This window comes from Hemitrygon akajei, chromosome 6 (genome assembly GCF_048418815.1).
Source record: "Hemitrygon akajei chromosome 6, sHemAka1.3, whole genome shotgun sequence".
Lineage (NCBI taxonomy): Eukaryota > Metazoa > Chordata > Chondrichthyes > Myliobatiformes > Dasyatidae > Hemitrygon > Hemitrygon akajei.
Genome location: NC_133129.1, coordinates 321,634 through 348,491, shown reverse-complemented (window position 1 = coordinate 348,491; position 26,858 = coordinate 321,634). Strand labels below are relative to the sequence as shown.

At 46.7% G+C, this 26,858-nt stretch overlaps 1 protein-coding gene across 1 annotated transcript; it reads left to right on the top strand.

Annotated features, from left to right (window-relative positions):
- Positions 1-8,823: 8,823 nt before the first annotated feature.
- Positions 8,824-21,650, top strand: LOC140728675 (myeloid cell surface antigen CD33-like). The gene is made up of 3 exons (XM_073047637.1): positions 8,824-9,005; positions 16,159-16,539; positions 21,256-21,650. Exons 1-3 carry the CDS (start codon positions 8,945-8,947, stop codon positions 21,543-21,545), a joined length of 732 nt encoding a protein of 243 aa, XP_072903738.1. The 5' UTR covers positions 8,824-8,944; the 3' UTR covers positions 21,546-21,650.
- Positions 21,651-26,858: the final 5,208 nt, after the last annotated feature.

Below are 26,858 nucleotides of genomic sequence, written 5' to 3'. Positions count from 1 at the left end.
ACTGAAGAACGCAATATTGACTGATATGGAATTTAACAGAGGGGACCCAGTCGACGCACTAGACAGATTTTACCAGAGGAGAGGTGAACATCCCACTGCATTTGCATCCATTTATGGACTGTGTTCCAAGGAGTGTAGGAACAGCAGTAGAGTGCGGCCATTTAGACGGTTGTGGATACTGGCGTCTCACTATACCGTTCAATCTAAAACGGCACTGGAAATGTTTGATCCTTCTGAACCCACACATACTGAGATATGGTCACTGAGGAAAATGTGTAGAGTGAGTGAAAAGGAGATACAGAGACCATCTAAACTCCCTAATGGGAAGGAGATGCCTGTTAAAAGTCAGGCACCTGCCTGGAGAAATAAGGGTAGGGGACCCACCCCGAGGGCCTCCCTGCCACACCCATCAAGGGGCAAGGAAGGGCAGAGGAAATGGAACAGGGCCAGGAACAGGGAGAACTGAAGGTGGAGTAATTAAATGCTGTATCTGTGACCAAGAGGGACACATGAAGACAGAATATCCAAACCTGAGATAGGAAAGAGCAGAACAATGCAGTTTGTCTTTGGAGGGGCCAGAAAGACAGAGCCCACAAAATAACATGGTGGAGACACCACCATCCAGGGAATTGTACCCCTGAGCCTGAATGATGGTGTCAGGCCTCACCAACATGGGTGTGACACAAGGTGGGATGAAACCGGAAGACCTCGAGTGATTGGTAGGGTCGGAGGCCGCCCTGTTACCTTTTTATGGGACACTGGAGGATCCCGAACCACCGTCAACACCACTAATGTAAATAACATAAATTGGGAGCTACAAGGTAGAGTTATCCTCATTGGATTCTCAAACATCCACAAGTGGGACGTGTGAGTGTGCCATTGGAATTAAGGATAGGAGACATAGCATCGAAACATTCAACAGTGCTGGTGGAATTACCCAGGGAGCGGGATCATATACTGGGGACTGATTACTTGGCCAAAGTGGGGCTTTGCTTTGATCCAGTTAATTGTATGATTTGGCAGATGCCAATTGGCGTGAATAACAGACACCACATACAGATCCCGGCAGGAGAATATCGGATAGAATATGCACAATGGATGAAATGTGGATAAAACCGGGGGAGATGAGCAATGATCAGAAGGTGCAGCAAATTATTGCACAGAACTCGGGGGCATTTGCAAGGCACAAGCATGACTGTGGAAAGATGGCCGGCAGTGTGTGCATACAAGGTCCAGACCCCAAAGCACCGAACCAATATGAGTTTCCAAAAAAACAGAGGAAGTTGTAGGCAAGGGAATACAGAGTTTGCTACAACAAGGGGTACTGAGGCCAGTAGCCTCCACGAATAACTCACCCATATGGCCCGTGAGGACACCAAATGGTAGTTGGAGGTTGATTATCGAGAGGTGAATAAAGTAACTCAGTTAATAGCCCCAACTGTAGCAACTAACCCGGAAACAGTGGTCAAACAGAATGAAATTGCACAATGGTTCACAGTTTTAAACATAAATAATGGGTTTTGGTCATGGTCAAGTTTGCATTTGCCTTTCAGAGACAGCAGTATACGTGGACTACCCTACCACAGGGGTTCCATAATTCCCCATCTATATTTCACCAGCGTTTAGGGGAAAGGTTTAAACAGTTTTCAAAACCCGAGTGCTTGATTCAGTACATAGAAGATCTACTCCTGCAGATTGAAACTAAGCAGGGACATTATCAGCTATTGACAGAACTGCTGCAATTATTAGCAACACACACAAAATGCTGGAGGAACTCAGCAGGCCAGGCAGCATCTTATGGGAAAGAGTACAGTCAACATTTCAGGCTGAAACCCTTCAGTGGGACTGGAGGGAAAAAGCTGAGGAGTAGATTTAAAAGGTGGGAGGAGGGAGAGAGAACCACCAGGTGAAACATGGAGGGAAGGGATGAAGTAAAGAACTGGGAAGTTGATTGGTGAAAGAGATAAAAGGCCATGGAAGAAAGAAAAAGGGGGAGGAGCACCAGGGGGAGGTGATGGGTGGGAAAGGAGATAACATGAGAGAGGGAAAAGGGTTGGGAAATGTTGAAGGGGCGGGGGGGGGGGGTATTACTGAAATTTTGAGAAATCGATGTTCATGCCATCAGGTTGGAGGCTGCCCAAAGAGAATATAAGGTGTTATTCCTCCAACCTAAGTGTGGCCTCATCATGACAGTGGAGGAGGCCATGGATTGACATATCGGAATGGGAACGGGAAGTGGAATTAAAATGGGCTTCCACGGGAGATCCCACTTGTTCTGGCAGATGGAGTGTAAACACTCGGCAAAGTGGTCTCCCAATCTACATCGGGTCTCATCGATATACAAGAGGCCACACCAGGATCATCGAACACAGTATATGATGCCAACAGACACACAGGTGAAATGTTGCCTCACCTGGAAGGACTGTTTAAGCCTTAAATGGTGGTAAAGTAGAAGGTGTAGGGACAGGTGTAGCACTTGTTCCACTTGCAAGGATAAGTGCCAGGAGAGAGAAGAGTGGGGAGGGACGAGTGGAGAAGGGAGTCACGTAGGGAGCGATCTCTGCAGGAAGCAGAAATTGGGGGGAGGGAAAGATGTGCTTTGTGATGGAATCCCATTGGAGGTGGGGGCAGTTTCAGAAAATTGTGTGTTTTTGAGTTTTCTCCTTGTTTAGAAAATAGTCTGCACATTTATTTCTTTTACCATGACCATGCATTTTCCAATGTTGTATTTCATTTGTCAATTTCTTGCCCATTCTCCTAATCTGTCTAAGTCTTTCTGCAGCCTATCTGTTTCTTCAACACTACCTGTCCCTCCACTAATCTTCGTATCATTTGCAAATTTGGCAACAAAGCCTTCTATTCCATCATCTAAATCATTTATACACAGCATAAAAGGAAGTGGTCCCAAAACCGGCCCCTGTGGAACACCATTAGTCACTGGTAGCCAACAAATAAAGAATCTTTAATTTCCACTCTCTTCCTCCTACCAATCAGCCAATGCTCTAACCAGGCCAGAAGCTTCCCTGTAATACCATGGTTCTTAACTTGGTAAGCAGTCTCACGTGTGACACCTTGTCAAAGGCCTTCTGAAAATCCAAATATACAACATCCACTGCATCCACTTTATCTATCCTACATCTAATCTCCTCAAAGAATTCCAACAGGTTTGTCAGGCAAGATTGTCCCTTAAGGAAACCATGCTGACTTTGTCCTAACTTGTCCTGTGTCACCAAGTACTGCATAAGCTCATCCTTAACAATTGACTCCAACATCTTCCCAACCACTGAGGTGACGATAATTGTCTATTGTTTCCTTTCTGCTGACTCCCTCCTTTCTTAAAGAGTGGAGTGACATTTCCAATTTTACAGTCTTCCGGAACCATGCCAGAATTATCATTACAAATGCCTCTTCAATCTTTACCATTACCTCTCAGAACCCTTGAGTGCAGTTCATCTGGTCCACGTGACTTATGTATCTTTAGGTCTCTCAGCTTTTTGAGCATCTTCTCCCTGGTAATAGTAATTGCACTCGCTTCTCTTCCCTCACACTGTTCAACACCTGGCTCACTGCTAGTGTCTTCCAAAATACTCATTTAGTTCACCTGCCATCTCCTTATTATCTCTCTGGCCTCATTTTCTAGCGGTCCTGTATCTACTCTCATCTCTCTTTTATGTTTTGTGTATTTGAAAACAGCTTTTTCTATCCACCTTGATACTGTTCGCTAGCTTGTTGTTTATTTCGTCTCCCCCCACCCCCGATGATTCTTTTAGTTGATTTCTGCAGGTATTTAACAACTTCCTAATTTTCTATTGTTGTCTTGGACGACCTCCACATCTGTTCCCCTGATGGAGATGGGAATGCAGGGTGCTTTCACCTTCCTGAACTCCACCGCCAACTCCTTTGTCTTGGTGATGTTGAGCTGCAGGTGATCCAGCCCACACCACTCAACAAAGTTGTCTCCCACTCTTCTGTACTCAGCCTCTTGCCCTCTCTTTTGCTTTTACATTAGCTTTGACTTCCCTTGTCAACCACAATTGTATTATTTTGCTGTTTGAGATTTGCTTTGTTTTTGGAATGCATCTACCCTGCACCTTCCTCATTTTTCCCAGAAACTCATCCAAATTCCAACTACTATTCGGAGACCTGTATATAAGTACCATCAAGGTCCTTTTACCCTTGCAGTTTCTTAACTCAACCCACAAGGATTCAGTATTTTCCAATCCAATGTCACATGTTTATATTGATTTGATGCCATTCTTTACCAGTAGAGTCACACCAACCCCTCTGCCTACCTTCTTATCCCTCTGATACAACGTGTAACCTCGGACATTCAGCTCCCAACTACAATCATCATTCAGCCATGATTCAGTGATGGACACAACATCATACCTGACAATCTGTAATTGTGCAACAAGATCATCCACCTTATTTCTTATTCTCAGTCCATTGTGATATAACACTTTGAGTACTGTATTTGCTTTTCAGACAGGTGGGGCTCATCAGCCTTGGACGGCAGAAGGACAAGGAAAACTCTGATTTTAAGCCTTCATTACTTGTGGCCGTACCCACCCACGGGAAAGGCTTCGGGAGTAAACCCCGAGGAAGAAATCTGTAGCCGGGGTCCCTAAGGCAGCTTAATATTTGTTTACAGCTTCATTCTGGCAACCCCTGTGATGACACTGGTGCCAGGCTGTATCGGGTTTGCCCTTCCCTTGGACTCCATCAGTGACGTGGAGATGGGGAACCCGCTGCATGGGAAACAGCTGATTCTTCAAATCTTCCCACCCAGGCTTACACCCTGGAGAAGACACAGTCCACCAGAGGCACAGACCCATCATTCCCTGGGATTGACGGCTGCCTACTGTATTTGCTACCCTTTTTGATTCTGCACCCCTAATGCACTGACACTCACCCTGATGGCTGCCTGCCCTTCCTGACAGTCTGACTGCATGCAATCTTTGCTTTTTTACCATCCATCCTATCCTGAGTCCCTGAACTCCAGTTCCCATTCCCCTGCCAAATTAGTTTAAACTCTCCCCAACAGCTCTAACAAACCTGCCCGTGAGAATATTGGTTTCCCTTGAGTTCAGGTGCAACCCGTCACTTTTGAACAGTGTCATACCTCCCCCAGAAGAGATCCCAATAATCGAAAACCAAAGTCCTGCCCCCTGCACCAGCTTCTCAGCCACACGTTGATCTACCAAATCATCCCGTTTCTACCATCACTGCCGCGTGGCACAGGCAGCAATCCAGAGATTACTACCCTGGAGGTCCTGCTTCTCAGCTTTCTACCGAGCTGTCTAAATTCTCTCTTTGCTTTTCTTTCCGATGTCATTGGTACCAATATGTATCAAAATGTCTGGCTGCTCTCCCTCCCTCTACATAAAGCTGTGGACACAATCCGTGATGCCCCTGACTCTGGCACCTGGGAGGCAACATAGCATCTGGGTGTCCTGTTCACATCCACAGAATCTTCTGTTTGTTCCTCTGAATATCGGAAGCAGTTTTGGGCCCCTTATCTTAGAAAGGATGTACTGAAACTGGAGAGGGTTCAAAGGAGGTTCACGAAAATGATTCCAGGATTGAATGGCTTGTCACATTAAGAGTGTTTGATGTCTCTGGGCCTGTATTCACCAGAATTCATTAGAATGAGGAGTGACCTCATTGAAACCTATCGAATGGTGAAAGGCCTCGATAGAGTAGATGTGGAGAGGATGTTTCCTATGGTGGGGAGTCTAAGACCAGAGGACACAGCCTCAGAATAGAGGGGCATCCTTTTAGAATAGAGATGAGGAGGAAATTCTTTAGCCAGAGAGTGGTGAATCTGTAGAATTTGTTGCCATAGGCAGCTATGGAGGCAGAGTCATTATGTATATTTAAGAGGGGGGTTGTTCCCCTTCTCCAAGCATCTGATGAACCCAAAGGAATGGCAGAGACTGGTATAGTTTGGCAGTAGTTGCATCGCAGGAGTTGCCAGTCAGTGTTGAACTTAATGTAGAGCTGCCTGATGGACTCCAGCTGCGGAATTTCACCTTGGGGGTTTACTCCCGAAGCCTTCCTCGTGAGTGAGTACAGCCACAAGGGGTGGAGATTTGAGATCAGAGTTTTCCCTCTCCTAGATGAGCTGCCAACAATGGCTGACAGGCCCCATCTGCCTTAAGCGACTGAGGCACACGCCATTGGGAGCATTTAATAGGTAGTGGGAGCTTGTCCGTATTACAAGTCTGAGCAACCCCTCCCCTCTCCACATCCCCACCACCACTACTTCATCAATTCCTGACAGTCACCTTATGTACACACACTCCTGTGCCTCGTGTCACTTTATGGACACACAATTGATCTGTGCAGAGAAACTATCTGATGCATTTATACTTATTTTGGGTATTTTTTGTATTATTGTGTTCTCTATCTCAGTGTTTTTTTGTGTTGCTTCGAACCCAGAGTAACAATTATTTCATTCTCCTTTACACTTGTCTACTGGAAATGATATGAAACAATTTGAATGTTGAATGTTGAATCCGGGGTTCCTGCAGTGTGTTTTGTTTCCAGCATCTGCAGTCTCCTGTGCCCCCATGATGATGGTCACACTGCCTTCAGTGAAACCCTGGACACTAACTCCTCCTGTGTCCAGTTACCTGCAGGACCTCTTCCTCCTGGTCAGTTCTCTCCCTCTAGTCCCGTACTTTATGGCCTCTTTCCCTTTGACCTCACCCACTAATTGCAATTGCCAGATCTATGTATCTTATCCCTGTTCATTCTAGGAACTGGACCGTAAGGTCACAAGATATAGGAGCAGAATTAGGCCATTCGGTCCATCGAGTCTGTTCCACCATTCCATTATGGCTGATTTAGTTTCCCCCTCAACCCCATTTTCCTGCCCTCTCTCCGTAACCTTTGATACACTTCCTAATGAAGAATCTATCAGACTCTGTTTCAAATATATGCAGTGACTTGGCTTCCCACAGTCGATCTGTGGCAATGATTTTCACAGAATCACAACTGTCTGGCTGAAGAATGTCTGATACCAGAGGGTGTGTGATTCAGCTGGGAGGGGGTAAGTTCAAAGGGGGTGTGGGGACAAATTTATCTTTACAGAGAGAGTGGTGGGTGTGCAGAACGCACTGTCGGGGTGATGAGGGGGAGACAGATTCCGTAGAGGCGTTTAAGAGACTCTTGGACTGATGCATGAATTGTGGTTTGGGATATAGACTTGGTGTAGCAGAAGCAGTTAGTTGGTTTAGTTAAACATTTAATTACGAGTTTAAGTAGTTAGATTTATCAATGCATGATAGATAGATAGATAGATAGATAGATACTTTATTCATCCCCATGGGGAAATTCAACTTTTTTTTCCAATGTCCCATACACTTGTTGTAGCAAAACTAATTACATACAATACTTAACTCAGTAAAAAATATGATATACATCTAAATCACTATCTCAAAAAGCATTAATAATAGCTTTTAAAAAGTTCTTAAGTCCAGGCAGTTGAATTGTAAAGCCTAATGGCATTGGGGAGTATTGACCTCTTCATCCTGTCTGAGGAGCATTGCATCGATAGTAACCTGTCGCTGAAACTGCTTCTCTGTCTCTGGATGGTGCTATGTAGAGGATGTTCAGAGTTTTCCATAATTGACCGTAGCCTACTCAGTTTGTGGACCGAAATGTCTTTTCCTGTGCTATACTGTTCTATGACTTTCTATCCAGCCTCCTGCAGAATTCTCTGGAAATTCTACAGTGCCGTGCAAAAGTCTTAGACACCTATATATAGCTGGGGTGCCAAAGACTTCTGCAGTTCTGTATTTGTCAACGTGGAGCGGAGAGCGAGTTTGTAAATCTGGTGGAAGCAAAGGCTGTTGGGAATGGTGAGGATGACGTGTGGGACAGGGGGCAGAGAAGGAGTGCTGGGGCAGGGGATGGTGTGGGTGCAGATACCCCCAGACCCGAGACACCAAGATCATTTGATTCCAAACAACTGGTTTACTGATCATTACACGATGTCTCTCTGGTGTTTCCCACTCCCTTCCCCTTTTCCCAGCCATGATTGCCCCCTCCCTGTCCCCTTTCCCACTCTCAGTCCACAATCGAGACCCCTATCAGCATCAGGTTTATCATCACTCACAAATGCCATAGAACAGAGAACATTGAAGAGTACAGTGAAGGAACAGGCCATTCGGCCCATAATGTTCACTGAACCAACTAAAAAGTAAATCAACCCCCCCCCCCCCACCATCCCTCCACCTTCCTCACACCCGTGCACCTATCCAAACGACTCTTAAAAGCCTCCAATGTATTTGCCTTCACCACCCTACCAGGGAGGGCATTCCAGGCACCCATCACCCTCTGAGTAAAAAACTTACCCCTCACGGCCCCCTTGAGCCGACCCCCCTTTCACCTTCAATGCCTTCTGGTATTAGACATTTCAACCCTCGCCTTAACCCTAATGTGGGCAGATCAAGCAGCATCTAGTGAGAAGAGCCCAGAGTCAACGTTTCAGGCCGAGACCCTTCTTCAGGATGGAAATGAAAGGGTCTCAGCCTGAAACATCGACTGTTCACTCCCCTCCTGCCCGACCTGCTGAATGCCTCCAGCATTTTGTGTGTGTTGCTCTGGACTTGCAGAATCTGCAGAATCTGCTGTTTGCAAATTACTGCAGGACTGTGCAAAAGTCTTTGGCACCGAGCTATATATATGTATGTGCCTAAGACTTTTCCACAGCATCGTACTTGCATAAAATTTGCTTCCAGTAAACGCGAAGAGTTTGTAACTACCGTCATGAGAAAGGGCACTGTGTTTGAAATGACTTCCTGCCAGCCACCAATTTCAACAGTTCCTGATAACTTTTCTGAGGAAGTGAAGCAGCAAATCGAGCAGCTTCTGTATTTCAGCGAGAGAATAAAGAAAGAACTGAAGTGTGAGAGGACTCCACACTGAAGCGCTGGAAATGCTCTCTCTCCGGGTTTGTCTCTGCACGGTCCTGTTGTCCGTCTCAGTCCGGGGATACAGTAGGTGTTTTCCATTGTCCCCTATCTCCCCGTTGTCTCTCTCTTAAAGGCTCGTTTTACTTTGTGGTGCAGCGTGATCTATTTGGACGTTGGTTCTGCCAGTGGAGGGTTGGCGTTGGGACCCTGTCCTTCCCTGAGTGCTGGGGTGGACTGCCTTCTGGTGACGATGAACCCCAGTACTATTAGGAAGAGACCTCCAAGTTTGATGCCCAGTTAAAGGCCGGGCACAATTCCCAGCCAGGGTGATATGGAATTTGGAGCGAAGCTGTAGTGTGGTGGTTAGCGTGATGCTTTACATTCCCTGTGACCCAGGTTCAATTCTCGCCGCTGTCTGTACGTTCTTCAGTTCTGAATGCTATTTGCTTATTTTTATTGTTTTCACGATCTTTCCGCTTTGCACATTGGCTGTTCGACGGTCTTCAGAATCAGAATCAAGCTTAATATCACCGACATATGTTGTGAAACTTGTTGACTTTGTGGCGGCAGTACAATGCAATACCTAATAACAGAGAAAAACTGAACCACAGTCAGTGTATATATGTGTATAAAGTAGTTAAATAATAGCACCAAAACAGAAATAAAAAAGTAATGAGGTAGTATTCAGGGTTCGTTGTTCATTCAGAAATCGGATGGCAGAGGGAAGAAGCTGTTCCTGAATCGCTCAGTGTGTGTCTTCAGGCTCCTGTACCTCCTGCCTGGAGGTAGCAATGAGAACAGGGAATGTCCTGGGTGATGGGGGTCCTTAATGATGGATGCTGCCTTTCTGAGGCACCACTCCTCGAAGATGTGTTGGAAACTACGGAGGCTGGAGCCCATGATGGCGCTGAGTAATTTTACAACTCTCTGCAGATTCCTTCCATCTTATGCTGTAGCCCCCCACCCCCCATTCCAGGCGGTGATGCAGCCAGTCAGAATGCTCCCCACCGTACGTCTGTAGAGATTGGCGAGTCTTTTACGTGGCATACCAAATCTCAAGGTTGTATGATGTTTATATACATTGAACTCTGAACTCTGAACTCCCTGTGACCTCATGGGTTTGCTCCAGGTGCTCTGGTTTTCTCCCACAGCCTACTGGTTGGTGCTTCTCCGTGGATTGTCACCTTGTCGTGGTGGAGAAGCTTGTGTGGCCCTGAGATCCCGAGAGCGATGCCATCTGGAGCTATGCTCCTGGTAGGGTCACCCATGGTGGTAAGGTCGAGGGTGAGGTCTCTGACAAAGAACAGTTCAACCAAGAGCTCACCGGTAGAACAGGCGGACAAAGTTACTTCAAACTCAATGGCTGTGAAGGCAGATGAAGGCTGTAACAAATCCAACAGCTCCAATCGTCGTGGTTTCCATGCCATTGGAATCAGTTGGTTGATCTGTGAAGTATCGTGTGCTTCTTGGAGTGCAACATCAAGTTTACATTAAACAAATACATGCACAGGCGTCTTCGCTCTGTGGATCAACAGAACAAAGACCATCATCCTCGACGTTGAGGGATAGCCACGACTGGTTGGTGGGTTAACTGGTCATTGTGAATTGCCCCGTGTTTAGGCTCGGGTTGTTGGGTGTCACGGCTCAAAAGGCCAGAGGGGGCCTATTCTGCATTGTGTCTCAGTAAATGAATATACTTGGGAGGGGAGCCTGCGGGTGGTGGTGTTCACATCCACCCGATACCCTGATGTGGAGAGGTGGTGGCTGCTGGAATAGCAGGGCGAGTAACTGCGTTGCGTGTTGTAGACATCGCACACCGCGGCCACTGTGCGCTGGCGGTGGAAGGAGGGAGTACTGACTGGGTGCTCAAGTGGTCACTGTTGTCCTGGGTTGTGTGATGTTGTAGTTGTACAAGATGTTGGTGAAGACATATTGAGTACAGAGTTGGGATGTTATATTGACGTTGAATAAGAATAACATAATAATTTATAATACGAAAGAACACATTAAGTATTAGTACATTAGACAGCTTATATACATGGATTGATTGTATATACATAAAGTTCCATATGAATGACAACTTTATCATTTCCTGTCAGTCACCTGAAGTACAGACACTCCTGAGCCTGGAGTCACTTTATGGACATAAAGTCTATCTGTCAATCTATATATCAATCTATGTACAGAAACTATCGTATGTACAGTGTTTATATTTATTGTGTTATTATTATTGTGCTCTTTATTTTATTGTATTTTTGTGCTGCATTGGATCCAGAGTAACAATGGTTTTGTTCTGCTTCACACTTGTGGCCATCTATTGAATATCAAAAGGACGCAGAGAACACTGGACGGTCCAGCACAGTACAGACCCTTCAGCTCTCAATGTTGCTCCAATCTTTTATCCTGCTCCAAGATCAATCTAACCCTTCCCTCCCACATAACCCTCCATTTCTCTTCCATCAGTGTGTCTATCTAAGTGTCCCTAATGTCTCAGCCTCTACGACCACCAGGATGTTCCACACACCCACCACTCTCTGTCGAAAACTTACTCCCTATACTTTCTGCCAGACACCTTAAAATTAGACCCTCTCATATTAGCCAGTTCTGCTCTGGGAATGTAAGTAACTCTGTCTTGTTGGACATGGTCATAGTTTGACCCCCATCTCAACCTCCCAATGAAGCCTTGTTGTTTATAGAGTCACAGAGAAGTACAGCACTGAAACAGGCCCTTTGGCCCATCTGGGCCATGCCGAAACCATTTAATCTGCCTACTCCCATCGACCTGCACTGAGACCATAACCCTCCATATTCCTTCAGTGTACCTGTCCAAACTTTTCTCAAACGTTGAAATCGAGCTCTGTGCACCATTTATACTGTCAGCTCATTCCAGTCTCACCACCCTCTGAGTTCCTCTTAAAATTTTCACTTCTCACCCTTAACCCGTGACCTCTGTTTGTAGTCCCACCCATCCTCAGTGGAAAAAGCCTGCTTGCATTTACCCTATCTGTAAAGGATGCGAGAACTCCAGGTGTGTGGTTAGCTCGGAGGAAAACCCTAAAGCATTCTACAAGTATGTGAAGAGCACGAGGATGAGCCGTGTGAGAATAGGACCCATTATGTGCGATGGTGGAAACGTGTGCATGGAGAGAGAATGTGCCAGAGCTTTTGAAAAGCTTTAAGTTAGATAAGTCACTGGGACTGGATGAGATATACCCCAGGCTACTGTGGGAAGTGAGGGAGGAGATTGCTGAGCCTCTTGCGATGATCTTTACATCATCGATAGGAATGGGAGAAGTACCAGAGTATTGGAAGTTTACAAATGTTGTTCCCTTGTTCATGAAAGGGAGTAGAGATAACCCAGGAAAGTATGGACCAAAGAGTCTTACTTCAGTGGTCGGCAAGTTGCTGGAGAAGATCCTGAGAGGCAGGATTTATGAGTATTTGGAGAGATATTATCTGATTAGGGATAGTCAGCATGGCTTTGTCAAGGGCAGGTTGTGCCTTACGAGCCTGATTGAAGTCCTTGATGATGTAACAAAACACATGGATGAAGGTAGAGCAGATGATGTAGTAAATATGGATTTCAGTAAGGCATTCCATAAGGTTCCCCATGCAAGGCTCCTTCGGAAAGTAAGGAGGCATGGGATCCAAGGAGACCTTGATTTGTGGATCCGGAATTGGCTTGACCACAGAAGGCAAAGGGTGATGTAGATGGTCCATGTTCTGCATGGAGGTCGGTGGACAGTGGAGTTCCGCCAGGATCTGTACTGGTTTCCGTCCTCTTTGTAATTTTGGGTAATTTTGACCTGGGTGAAGAAGTAGAAGGATGGGTTAGAAAGTTTGCTGATGACACAAAGGTTGGAGGTGTTGTGGATAGTGTGGAGGGCTGTCAGAGGCTACAGTGGGAAATTGATAGGATGCAGAACTGGGCTGAGAAGTGCCATATGGACTTCAACCTGGATAAGTGTGAAGTGGTTCATTTTGGTAGGTCAAATATGATGGCTGAATATAGTATATAGAGGGTGTTTACTGTAATGAGAGGTTCGATAAACTTGGGTTGTTTTCTCTGGAGCGACTGAGTCTGAGGGGAGATTTGATAGAGTTTGTAAGATTATAAGAGGCTCAGAGAGAGCAGACAGAGAGTATCTTCCTCCCAGGGTTGAAATGTCTAATACCAAAGGCCTGCGTTGAAGGTGAAAGGGGTTTAGAGGGGATGTGAGGGGTAAATGTTTTACACAGACAGTGCCGGGTGACTGGAATGCTCTGTCTAGGGAGGAGTTACAGGCAGATACATTAGGGGCTTTTAAGAGACATTTAGATCAGCACATGAACAGACATTGGACATTGAAATGGATGTTGTGTAGGCAGAGGGGTTAGTTTAGTTGGTCACTAATTTAATTGGTTTAGCACCACATTGTGGGCCGAATGGCCTGTGCCTGTGCTCTACTGCTCTGTGTTCTATGTTCTCGTGTTAAATACAGTAAATCTATGATCATCTGCTACTGAGAAATCCCAGTTGTTCCCTCCCTGGCTCACCAGGTGCCTGTGGTTCACGGAGCCATTCTGTTTCCCATTTCCAGGTAATAAAAATGAACTTCTGACATCATGATCTACCATCACGTGAGTAACACACAAAATGCTGGAGGATCTCAGCAGCTCAGGCAGCATCTATGGAGGGGAATAAACAGTCAATGTTTTTGCCTGGGGCCCTTCACCAGGACTGGAAAGGAAGGGAAAAGATGCCAGAATCTGGTGGTGGGGGGAGTGGGACTGGCTGGGTTGTTCTTACACAGGGCCAGTATGAACTCAATGGGCTGAATGTCCTCCTGAATGCTGCAACTGTTCCGTTACTCCGAGCTAATTCCAAGAGCTCTCCTCTCAGTATCCGGTGCCCCCGATTCTCCAATCACTTCCCCACCTGAAAATGAAGTGGCAGGATTGTAAAAGCCATCGGCCCCAGGGAACAGATGACAATGACAAACCCCCAAAACCCTGACTCGACCCCAGCCTGTAACGCTCTATATTTCAATAAGAGTCTGAGGTGAATTGGTTTGTCACCAAAGACACTGGCAAATTTCTACAGATATACCTGGAGAGCGTTCTAACTGTCTGCATCACCGTCTGGTCTGGTGGGGCCACTGCTCAGGGTCAGAAAGACCAGCAGAAAGTTATAAACTCAGTCAGCTCCATCGTGAGCACTGGTGTCCCCAGCACCCAGGACACCTTCAAAATGCAACGCCTCAAAAAGGCGGCATCCATCATTACGGACCCAGCACCCAGGACATGCCCTCTTCTCATTGCCACCATCAGGGAGGAGGAACAGGAGCCTGAAGACACACACTCACCGATTCAGGAACAGCTTCTTCCCCTCTGCCATCAGATTTCTGAATGGTCAATGAATCCATGAGCTCTTCCTCAGAATTTTTTCACTCTTTTTGCCCAACTTGTTTATTTCCTTTCCTTATTTTATATGTACTGACTGTAATTTATAGATTTTATTATTATACATTGCCTTGAACTGCTGCCACAAAACAACAAATTTCATGACATACGCCAGTGATGCAATCTCGTTGTCTATTCTATTGTTTCTGTATTAAATCTGATTCTGATTCTGACGTAACCCCCACTCCGGACTCTACAGCACCAGACCGCAGCGTGCAGCCCACTCCTGAGTATCCATTATTGCACATATAAACCCCCCAGCCTGGACCCTCCTATGGATCACAGCCTGTTCCCAGTCCTGGCTATCCATTACTGATCATTTAGTTGTCAGGCCCTGCTGGTGTATCTGGAAGATCGCTGAAAGCCTGTGTCGATCAACTGTTGGGAAAGATGAAGGATATCTTCAATCCCTCACTGCTGCAGTCAGAGGCCCCACCTGCTTCAAAAGGGTAACATCATACCGGTGCCCAGGCAGAGCAGGGTGAGCTGCCTTAACGACCATCACCCAGTGGCACTCACATCTACTGCCATGAAATGCCTCGAGAGGTTGGTCTTGGCTGGAATCCACTCCTGCCTCAGGAAGAGCCTGGGCCCATGGCAATTTGCCCGTCACCACAACAGGTCTACAGTGGATGCAATCTCACTGGCTTCTCACGTGGCCTTGGCTCACCCTGACAACAGCAAAACCTTTGCACTGCTTATCGAATTGAATTTTTATATATATTTAATGTAAATAATAGTTTTATTTTATGCTTTGCACTGTACAGCTGTGGCAAAACAACAAATTTCACGACAGATGCCGGTGATATTAAACCTGATTCTGATTCCCCTCCCCCATGTCAGTGCCCAGTCTGTAACCCACTCCCCTGGTTTGATGGTCGTCAGGCCCACTGACATCTGAAGATCCACTCGTGACAGTAGTGAAACTCCAGGTCTGTTTCCCAGATTTTCACCCACATTCCCCACCTTCCCCACTCTTGACCCAGTTCCACCTGCCAGACGCATCTCCCCCAGTGGGTCCCATTCTCATCTCAGAGTATCAGGCTGGAGAGTGAACCCTTGGTGGCCCTCCCTCAAACAACTGATTACAATCACCTCTCTCCATCTGAATCTCCTTTCCTTCCCTCTTCTCCATCTTTCACCACTTACCACATCTCCCATCTCCCTTCCCCTTCCCTACCCAGCACAACCTGCCCTTAAACTCACACCCCACCTCAATCCTCAATCACCTCAGACCCCTGTCTCACCCTCCTCAATCCTCAATCACCTCAGACCCCTGTCTCACCCTCCTCAATCTATCAATCACCTCAGAATTCCTTTCCCACCCTCCTCAATCTATCAATCACCTCAGAATTCCTTTCCCACCCCTCCTCTATCACCCCGACGCCTCTCTCACCCCTCCTCAGTCCATCAATCACCTCAGATTCCGGTCTCACCCTCCTCAATCCATCTATCCCCTCAGACTCATGTCTCACCTCCCCTTTCCCTCTGGCCATTCGACACTCCTCTATCAGTCCTGATGCAAACCAAAACTTCAACGTCCTTTCACACCCACAGATGCAACTCGACCGCTGAATTCCTTCAGCAGATTGTTGTTCAAATATCGACCTCTCTCTCTCTCACTCAATTTCTCACTCTCTCTCTCTATCACTGCCTCTCTCTCTCTCCCTCCTCTCTCATTCACTATCTCTATCTCACTCTCTCTCTCACTCACTCACTATCTCTCTCTATCTCACTATCTCTCTTACTCTCTCTCACTCACTCACTCACTCACTCACTCTCTCTCTCTCTGCAGAGTTTTCGTTAAATGGTTGGTCAATGTCCGTTGCTGATAAGGTCTCTGCGGTGGAAGGAGCCTCCGCTGTGTTACCGTGTACTTTCACCCACCCACCTCCTGATGTCGTCCTGAACGGCTCCGTGATCTGGTACAGGGAGTCAGGTGCTAAAAAACCGGTGTTTAAGTGCACATATCCCGGTTCCGGCCCCTCCTGGTGCGATACAACGACACAGGAGGCTGGAGGAGGGCGGTTCGGATTCGTGGGGAACCTCAGTCGGAGAGATGCCTCGATAATGGTGGAGCGTCTGAACCGGAGTGACGGTGGTCGGTATCGGTGCCGGGTGGAGCTCAATGTTGGCATCTTTCAAACGGCGGTTCTAACATATCTGTCTGTGAGAGGTGAGGACCGATGTTTAAGCATTGAGTTGTAAATCTACACTAATCATTTCACATTTTATCTCCCTGAAAACTTATTTTATTCATAATTTACAAGTATATTTTGCAGGATGATCATGTCAAATAGATGTGATTGTCATGTGCACTATCACATCGAACAACAGCACCGTACAGGCCCTTCAGCCCACAATGTTGTGCTGATCCTTAAACCTGCTCGAAGACCAATCTAGCCTCCCACATAGCCCTCCATTTCTATAACGTCCCCGTACCTGTCTGAGAGTCTCCCTGTCTCTCTACCTCCCTCTCTCTCACGCACACACACTTACTCTTTTTGTCTCCCCCTCCCACTCCCTCCCCCTCTCTCCCCCTCTCCCCCTCCCCCCCTCTCTCCCCCTCCCCCCTCTCTCCCCCTCCCCCCCCTCCCCCCTCTCCCTGTCCCCCCCTCTCCCTCTCCCTCCCCCTTCTCCCCTCCCCCTCCCCCTCTCCCCTCCCCCTCTCCCCTCCCCCTCCCCCTCCCCTCCCCCTCCCCTCTCCCCCTCTCCTCTCCCTCTCCCCCTCCCCCCGGTCCGTGACCCTGCTGCCATTTCAGTCAGCAATGAAGGGCCTCCATCTCTGGCAGCATTCAGGGCTTCCTTCATCGTGTCAGTAGCTTCCTCTCGGTTTTCACTGCTGTCAGTCATACAATTCCCGAGTGGGACTCAGGAATACCGTCACACTCAGATGTCGAAGGGTTCTCCATTGCTGTTTCCATAACAACATTGTTTTACCCGTCAGGGTTGTTACCCTGAGCTGAACCCCCGAACCTGGAGGATCAGTGATCCTCTCTTACAGAGAATATAGAAACAGAAATCTACAGCACATTACAGGCCATTCGGCCCACAATGCTGTGCTGACCATGTAACCTACTCTAGAGAGATTACCTCAGGGCTCTTGAACTCAGTCCCACAGCTGATGAATGCCAGTCCACCATACACCTTCTTAACACCACTGTCAACCTGTGCAGCAGCTTTGAGTGTCCTATGGACAGAGTCCCCAAGATCCAGCTCATCCTCCACACTGCCACCAGTCTTACCATTCATATATTCTGTATTCAAATTTGACCTACCAGAATGAATCACTTCACACTTATCTGGGTTGAACTCCATCTGTTCTACACACCCTCCACTCTCTGTGTAATGAACCTGCCTCTGACCTCTGACATCCCCCCAATACTTTCCAGGAAAAGTCTCTGGCTGTCTGCTCGATTATGCCTCTTATCATCTTGTTCACCTCTATCAAGTCACCTCTCATCTTTCTTCACTCCCAAGAGAAAGTCTCCAGCTCGCTCAACCTTTCCTCATTAAACATCCTCTCTGGTCCAGGCAGCATCCTGGTAGATCTCCTCTACATCCTCTCGAAAGCTTCCTCATCCTTCCTATAATGAGGTGAGTGGAACTGAACTTACTTGCTGCTGCAGGTTCGATTTTCATTGCACGTCTGCCTACGTGTCTGCACAGGTGCAGTGAAAATCCAGTTGCCGCAGCAACACAGGCACAGAGCGTTGCATCAGAAAAGCAGCAATCAAGGTCAAGTTTATTGCCATCTGACTGTACACAGATACAGAATGTCAAGGGTGGTAATCTCGGGACTGCTGCCTGTGCCACGAGACAGAGAGGGTAGGAACAGGAAGTTATGGCAGATGAATGCGTGGCTGAAGAGTTGGTGCAGGGGGCAGGGGTTCAGATTTCTGGATCATTGGGATCTCTTCTGGGGAAGGTCTGACCTGTACAAAAAGGACGGGCTGCACCTGAACTGGAAAGGGAGCAATATCCTGGCGGGCAGGTTTGCTGGAGCTGTTGGGGAGGGTTTAAACTAGTTTGGCAGGGGGGTGGGAATCAGAATGTGAGTGCAGAGATTAGGGTAGAAGGACAAGGGCATGATGCTATGTGTTCTGAGTTGGTGAGGAAGGACAGGCAGGGGACAAAACATAAATGTAGCCAGTTAGAGTGGTTGAAATGTGTCTATTTCAGTGCTAGGAGTATTAGGAATAAAGGGGATGAACTTCGAGCATGGATCAGTACGTGGAACTACGATGTTGTGGCCGTTACTGAAACTTGGCTGGAGGAAGGGCAGGATTGGCTGATGCAGGTACCAGGGTTTAGGTGTATTAAAAGGAACAGGATGGGAGGTAGAAAGGGGGGGTGAGTAGCATTACTGGTCAGGGATAGTAACACGGCTATAGAAAGGGAGGACGCTGCAGAGGGAGTGTCCACTGAGTCGGTCTGGGTGGAAGTCAGAAATAGGAAGGAATGACTGTGCTGGGAGTAGTCTATAGGCCCCCAAATAGCCCTCAGGACACCAAGGAGCAGATAAGCAGGCAGATTTTAGAATTGTGCAGGAAATACAGGGTTGTAGTTATGGGTGATTTCAACTTCTCTCATATTGACTGGTACCTCCTGACAGCAAGGGAGATAGATGGGGCTGAATTTGTCAGGTGTGTTCAAGAAGGATTCCTGACACAGTATGTGGACCGGCCGATGAGAGGAGAGGCCATACTGGATCTGGTTCTGGGTAATGAACCTGGTCAGGTGACAGACCTCTTCGTGGGGGAGCATTTTGGTGAGAGTGACCACAACTCCCTTAGCTTCAGCATAGCTAAGGAAAAGGATAAAAACAGACAAAATGGGAAAGTGCTTAACTGGGGAAGGGCTAACAATGAAGGGATGAGGCAGGAACTAGCGAGAGTAAATTGGAAACAGATGTTTAAAGGGGAAAGCACAGAAGTAATGTGGGAGAAGTTTAGGGACCACTTGTGCTGGGTTCAGGATAGATTTGTCCCACTGAGGCAAGGAAAAAATGGTAGGAAAAGGGAACCGTGGCTGACGAAACACGTGAGGCAACTCGTCCAGAGGAAGAAGGAAGCATATGTTAGATATAAGAAGCAGGAAGCAGGAGAGGCTCATGAGAAATATAGGGTAGCCAGGAAGGAGCTTAAGAAAGGACTTAGGAGAGCTCGAAGGGGACATGAGAAGGCCTAGGCATGTAGGATTAAGGAGAACCCCAAGGCGTTCTATGCGTATGTGAAGAACAGAAGGATGACAAGAATGAAGGTGGGGCCACTAAAGGATAAAGAGGGCAAAATGTGCCTGGTGGTGGAGGAGGTTGGGGAGGTCCTAAATGAATATTTTGCTTCAGTATTCACAAGTGAAAAGGACCTTGATCAGGGTGAGGTCGAAATAGAGCAGGTCTGTGTGCTGGACAATGTGGAGATTAAGGAAGAAGTAGTGGATCTTCTTAAAAACATCAAAATTGCTAAGTCCCCAGGACCGGACGTGATATACCCCAGGTTGCTGTGGGAGGTGAGAGAAGAAATCACTGGAACAGTAGCTATGATCTTTGAATCCTCTTTGGCTGCAGGGGAGGTGCCGGAGGATTGGAGAATGGCAAATGTAGCTCCCCTTGTTTAAAAATGTTAATAGGGAGAATCCTGTGAACTAGAGACTGGTGAGTCGTACGTCAGTGCTCTGAATCTATTGGAAAGGATTCTTAAGGATAGGATCTATGAGCATTTGGAGAAGTACAGTCTACATGGATAGTCAACATGGCTTTGTGAAGGGAAGGTCATGCCTCACGAGCCTGAGTTTTTTGAAGAGGTAACACAAGAAATTGATGAGGGTAGGGTGGTAGATATAGTCTACATGGATTTTAGCAAGGCATTTGACAAGGTCCCCCACGAGAGACTCATCCAGAAAGTCATGAGGCATGGAGTCAATGGAACCTTGGCTGTTTGGATAAAAAATTGGCTTAAAGGAAGATAGCAGGGTTCACTGTAGAATTCCTTGTTAAATATACCAGCTAAGTCTGTTGAATATTTTCAGTATAGTAAGTATTACACTGGAGAGGGTTCACTGCAGAATTCCCTGTCAATCACACCAGCTTAGGCTGTTGAACGTTTTCAGTATAGTAAATATTATATTGGAGAGGGTTCACTGTCATTGTCATCTGAGTGTACATCTCCACAACAAAATGTAACAGCGTTCCTCTGGATCACAGTGCACCCAGAAAACATCTACAGTATCACATCACACACAGCTCATAATGCAAAATATTCCCACAGCTAAGTTAATAAGTTAGTGACTAATGCCATTACACAGGACTGACTGGCGTTGTTATACTGTATTGATCAGTATTATTACTCTGTATTGATTAGGCTGTTACAGTACAGTGTTGTTATACAATACTGACTGGTGTTTCATTGTGGTGATTGTGTTGTCATACTGTACCGATCTGTGTTGTTATACTGCACTGATCAGTGTTGTTACACAGTACTGATTGGTGTTGTTGCAGTGTATTGATTTGTGCTGTTTCACTGTAAAGGCCAGTGTTACACTGTACTGATCTGTGTTGTTATACTGTACTCATTAGTGTTGTTACACTCCACTGATTAGTGATGGTGTCAGTTGGTTCAACAACTGAATGTCTGAAGGGAATTAGCTGTTCCTGAACGTGGTGGTGTGAGATTTAGGCTTCTCTGCCTCCAGTCCGATGGGGCTGTTTTATATTCGAAAGAGTTTCCCTAGTTTGAATGGTTTGCAATCAGTGAGACACATGTGGGGGTCTTTTCATTCTGGTGGTCACTGAGGGGAGTATTTATTGTTTTGTTGGCTGGAAATTTTGTCAGTGGTTAAACATGTTTGGTGAGGGTTAACTGATATATTCAGGCACCTGTCCTTCCCTCAGCTCCCGGCGAGAGTGTTCCAGTGCTGAACGGGACTGAAGGAGCTTCGACCACGTTACCCCTGTGTGTTCACACGGCCTTGGCAGAGCCTCACCGCACACACGGTGACGTGGATGAGGAAGGATCCCTACCGACACATCGTCACCTTCAGGCACCGAGGAAATGGATCGTGGGCAGCAGAAAATGGAGTGACTCGGTACGAGCTCGTCGGGGACCCAGAGCTGGGAAACGCCTGGATCAGGATAAAGCAGCTGAGAGTGGAGGACAGTCACAGCTACCTGTGTCTGGCTGAGTTCAGGAAAAGCGAGCATGATTATTATCATTTGCCCAACGGAGACCACATCAAACCCCCATTTATCCATGTGATCCAGAGTGAGATCCAGCTGCAGGTCAGACCAGGTAAGAAACCATTGACACATTCTGCAGGGTATGGTGAGGGTTTTAGGGGTGGGAGGGGAAGCCTGCTACCATTATCCTTTCTCTAATCAACCCCCCCCCCCCAGGTTTATCTGTCTGTCCCCGAGTGAGATCTGACTGTAGATCAGACCCGGAAAAGAACCCGTCGCCACATTCAAGTCAAGTTTAATTGTCAATCAGCCACACGTGCATACAGCAAAACAAAACAGCGTTCCTCCAGGACAAGGTGTAAAGCAGAGTAGCAACAGCACACAGTACACATCGATACGATCTCAGAAAAGCATACAGTCACAAAAAGACATAATATAGCCCAAGTTCTTGAGTGGTCTGGCTTGGAGCTGGATGGTAGATTGGATATTGTCCTGGTCCAGCTTGTCACTCACTAAGTGAACACTGGGGGGCAGCACTGAGCAAAAGAGGAAGGCAGCACCCATGGGAGGGGCCTGTCCCCAACCCACGACAGGACTCCAGCACGTCCACAGAGGCCTCTGCTCTCTCCCACACCATCTCGGCATCTTCTGCAGTGTTCAGGGATGGGTCGGAACCTCCAGCACCCATTGTATCTGTGTCCAGACTCTGGGGATGAATGTTATATCGGCCCACTCCCAGCCTCAGCTGATGATGAGTTCCAATTCCCCACCACATCTCCATCTCAGACGGTCCCTCACACAGGGTGGCCCCCAGACCTTCAACGAGCCCCCTGGGTGGGGGCCTTGCCTGAGCCTGGAAGGAATGAGTTTAGTTCTAACGGAGGATCAGGAAGCTTCCCAGAGAAGACACACAACTCAACGTTTCAGGAAGAGCTTCTTCCTTTCTGCCGTCGGATTTCTCAATGGACAATCAGAAAAGTGAAAATCAGAAAAGTAAAAATGAGAAGAAAAAAAGCTCACTTTTTCCCCTCTTTTTGTGCTACTTATTTAATTTAAAATTATACATGTAGGTATATATTTCTATTGAAATTTACAGTTTTTAATTAATATGTACTGCAATGTATAACAGGGTGTCAGGGTGAAGATACGTCTTTACCAAAGGAGGTGTAAGACATTCCTACCCTCCACTAGCCTTCACTTTACCCTTGGGCGAGGTGTAGCCCCTGCTTCGCACCCGATCAGGGTCACGTGAATCCATGGGATCAGGTGGTGGATGGTCGTATGAGCAGCTGGTGCAGATCACAAATTCTGGTTATGCGACCACTGACACCAGGCAGACAATCTCTGAAGAGTATTGATAATGGCTGGGCTCCACCCGTCCTGTACAGACACTGCTCAGAAGAAGGTGATGGAAACCACTTTTGTAGAAAAATTGCCAAGACCAATCATGGTCATAAACAGGAGAAAATCTGCCATTGCTGGAAATCCAGAGCAACACACACAAAATACTGGAGGAACTCAGCAGGTCGGGCAGCGTCTATGGGGAAAGGATCAAAGGTTCATTTTATTGTCAAAGTTTGCATGTAGAATACAACTCTGATATTCATCTTCTCCAGATAACCATGATATCCAGAAAAACCATGGGATTCGTTACAAAAGACGTCAATACCCCCACATGAAAAGGAAAAAGAAAAATCTCGCAAACCTCAAACCCCCCCCCCCACCTCCCTCCCTCGCACAAAAGCCAACAGATCGCCCACCTGGAAGACGATCGTTAGAAGATCAAAAGCCCCAAGAATCCAAACCCCTACCTCTCAAAAAATACAGTGCGGACAACACCAAACCCAACACCCTCTCCCCACACAGAAAAGTCAACAGGAACATCAGACACCAATCCCTAACCCCTCCCTCACACAAAAAACAATACATCGTCCCTCTAGAACCCCAACCCACCAATCAGCAACAGGAACATCAGACACCAATCCCTAACCCCTCCCTCACACAAAAAACAATACATCGTCCCTCTAGAACCCCAACCCACCAATCAGCAACAAGAAAGAAAACAGAAACGGAAGGAGAGCAAAATAAACTACAGCCCAACAGTCACATCAATCTCAGAATTTCAAACAATCCTCCCACCAGAATTGAGTAAACAGTCGATGTTTTGTGCTGAGACTCTGCATCAGAACTCATGAAAGGGCCTGTTCTGCACGGTCCTGATGAAGGGGTCAGCCTGAAACGTCAGCTGTTTACTCTTCTCCAGAGATGCTGCCTGGCCTGCTGAGTTCCTCCAGCATTTTGTGTGTGTTCATCATGGTTAAGAGACTGTGATTGCCCACATCACACAACACAGCACATACCGATGATGATGATTGCAATGTACTGCCGCACAAAACACAAGCCGGTGAAATTATCCTAATCCCGATTGTGATTCTGCAGAATGTCAGGGGGAGGAGGCAGACAGGACACGATTACAGGGCTCAACCTGTCACATTGATCCATAAGAAGATAAGAAATAGGAGCAGGATTCAGCCATCCGGCCCATTGAGCCTGCCCCGCCATTCAATAAGATCATGGCTGATCTGTCCGTAAACTCAGCTCCATCTCCCTACCTTTTCACCCAAAACCCTTAATTCCCTTACTATGTAAAAACCTTTCTAACTGTTTCTTAAATATATTTACTGAAGAAACCACAGTTACTTCGCTGGGCAGAAGACAGAAGCCAGCCCCCTCCATGGATTCTGTCTACACTTCTCACTGTCTCTGTGAAACAGACTGCAAAATCAGAGACCCTCCCATCCACCCTGGATATTCTCTTCGGCCCTCTCCCACTGGGCAGAAGGTACAACAGCCTGGATGCACGGACCACCAGGCTGAAGGACAGCTTTTATCCTACAGTTATAACTACAGAGTGGTCCCCCAGTACGATAAGATGGGCTCGCCACCTCATTATTTATTTGTTTATTCATTTAGAGATACAGCACGGAACAGGCCCTTCCAACCCAAGAAGCCACACCACCCAGAAACCCACCTATTGAACCCACGACGATTTACAATGACCAATTAACCGACGAGCCAGTCCATCCTGAGACTGTGGGAGGAAACCGGAGCACCCAGAGGACACAGCCTCAGGATAGAACAACGTCCCTTTAGAACAGAGTTGGGGGGAATTTATTCAGCCAGACGGTGGTGAATCTGAGGAATTCGTTGCCACAGATGACAGTGAAGGTCAAATCTTGGTCTTTAAGTGGAGGTTGAGAACTTCTTGATTAGAAAGGACATCAAATTTTAAGGGAGATGGCAGTAGAATGGAGTTGAGAAGAATAACAGACAGACAGACATACTTTATTGATCCCGAGGGAAATTGGGTTTCATTACAGCCGCACCAACCAAGAATAGTGTAGAAATATAGCAATATAAAACCATAAATAATTCAATAATAATAAGTTAATCATGCCAAGTGGAAATAAGTCCAGGACCAGCCTATTGGCTCAGGGTGTCTGACACTCCGAGGGAGGAGTTGTAAAGTTTGATGGCCACCAGTAGGAATGACTTCCTATGACGCTCAGTGTTACATCTCGGTGGAATGAGTCTCTGGCTGAATGTACTCCTGTGCCTAACCAGTACATTATGGAGTGGATGGGAGACATTGTCCAAGATGGCATGCAACTTGGACAGCATCCTCTTTTCAGACACCACCGTCAGAGAGTCCAGTTCCACCCCCACAACATCACTGGCCTTACGAATGAGTTTGTTGATTCTGTTGGTGTCTGCTACCCTCAGCCTGCTGCCCCAGCACACAACAGCAAACATGATAACAAACTGGACATGATGGAATGGCAGAATAGACTCGATGGGCCGAATGGCCCAGACCTGCTCCTGTACCTTATGATCTATGGGCTTACTACAGGTTAAAACTTTTTGTTCAAATGTTTAATTCTTGTCACTCTGATCTGTACATTCTTATTATTACCCTTTTTTTTAAAATTCCTTCACACACGTTATCATCTGTAGCTTCTTCAGTAAAAATCTGCTAAATGATAAATTCATCTACACACCTACAGATTTTAATCAGTCTACATTATTGGTCTCTCCCCCTTTGCCTGAGTCTGGATTGACCTCTCTCACTTTCACTTCAGGGACAGGCGCTTCTGAAACCGTGCTGATGTTGTGTATCCCACTTGGACTGAAAACTCTCGCCCTTTTAGTGATGGGTGCCATTCTCTACGGTGACAAACTCAGGTACTGTATGTACTAATGCTGAAGGCTCTTGCCGTGACGTGACTGAAATCAGATTCACTCAGACACTATTTAGCGTTTTGAGATACCTTTTTCTCCCCATTTAAAAAAATAGTTAACCTTTCATTTATTCTGTCAATGTGCATGACCATACACTTACCGACAATGCATTCCATCTCCACTTCTTTCCCCATTCTCCTAATCTATCTGGGTCCTTCTGTAGTCGCTCCACTTCCTCAAACCCACCTTGCCTTCCACGTATCTTCGTATTATCTGCAAAGTCTGCATCAAAGCCAACAATTCTATCATCCAAATCATTAACGTATGATGTACAAAGAATCGGTCCCAACACAGGCCCCTGTGCAACATCACGAGTTACCGGCAGCCAACCAGAAAAGGCTCCCTTCATGCAACACACAAGATGCGAGAGGATCTCAGTGGGCTAGGCAGCATCTAAGGAAAAGAGTAAGCAGTCGATGTTTCGGGCCAGGACCCTTCATACCCTGATCTCTTTTATCCATGTTAGGATATTCAATGTAATACCATGGGTGAGTAGTTTGTAACGCAGCTCCGTGTGTGGCATCTTGTCAAAGGACTTCCAAAAATCCAAGTACACAAGATGAACCAATTTTCTGTTGTCTATCCTGCTTATTCTTTCTTCAAAAAAATTCAAATATACTTGTCAGGCAAGATTTTACCTTGAGGAAACTATGCTGACTACATGCTATGCTATCATGTGGCCTGTAAATTCCTTTCTTCTGCCTCTTCCCCTTTTTGAAGAGTGGAGTGACATTTGCAATTTTCCAGTCTTCCGGAACTATTCCAGAACCTGGTGTTTCTTGAGAGATCATTACTAATGACTCAAAGATCTCTTCAGCCACCCCTTTCAAAACTCTGGTGTGTACACCATGTGGTTCAGATGACTTTTCTACCTTCAGACCTTTCGGTTCTCAAGAACCTTCTCATTAACAATGGTAACTTCACACACTTCATGACCCCTGAAACCTGGAACTTCCGCCATGTGCTAGTGTCTTCCAGCATTGTTTTCCAGTGGTCCGAGATCCATTCCTACTTCTCTT

What these genes read in the sequence shown, in the direction of transcription:
- LOC140728675 (XM_073047637.1), top strand. Translation starts at nt 8,945, where the DNA reads ATGCTCTCTCTCCGGGTTTGTCTCTGCACGGTCCTGTTGTCCGTCTCA. An exon ending in CGTCTCAGTCCGGGGATACA is followed by an intron (nt 9,006 to 16,158) that starts GTAGGTGTTTTC and finishes CTCTCTCTGCAG; the next exon opens with AGTTTTCGTTAAATGGTTGG. An exon ending in AACATATCTGTCTGTGAGAG is followed by an intron (nt 16,540 to 21,255) that starts GTGAGGACCGAT and finishes TCCTTCCCTCAG; the next exon opens with CTCCCGGCGAGAGTGTTCCA.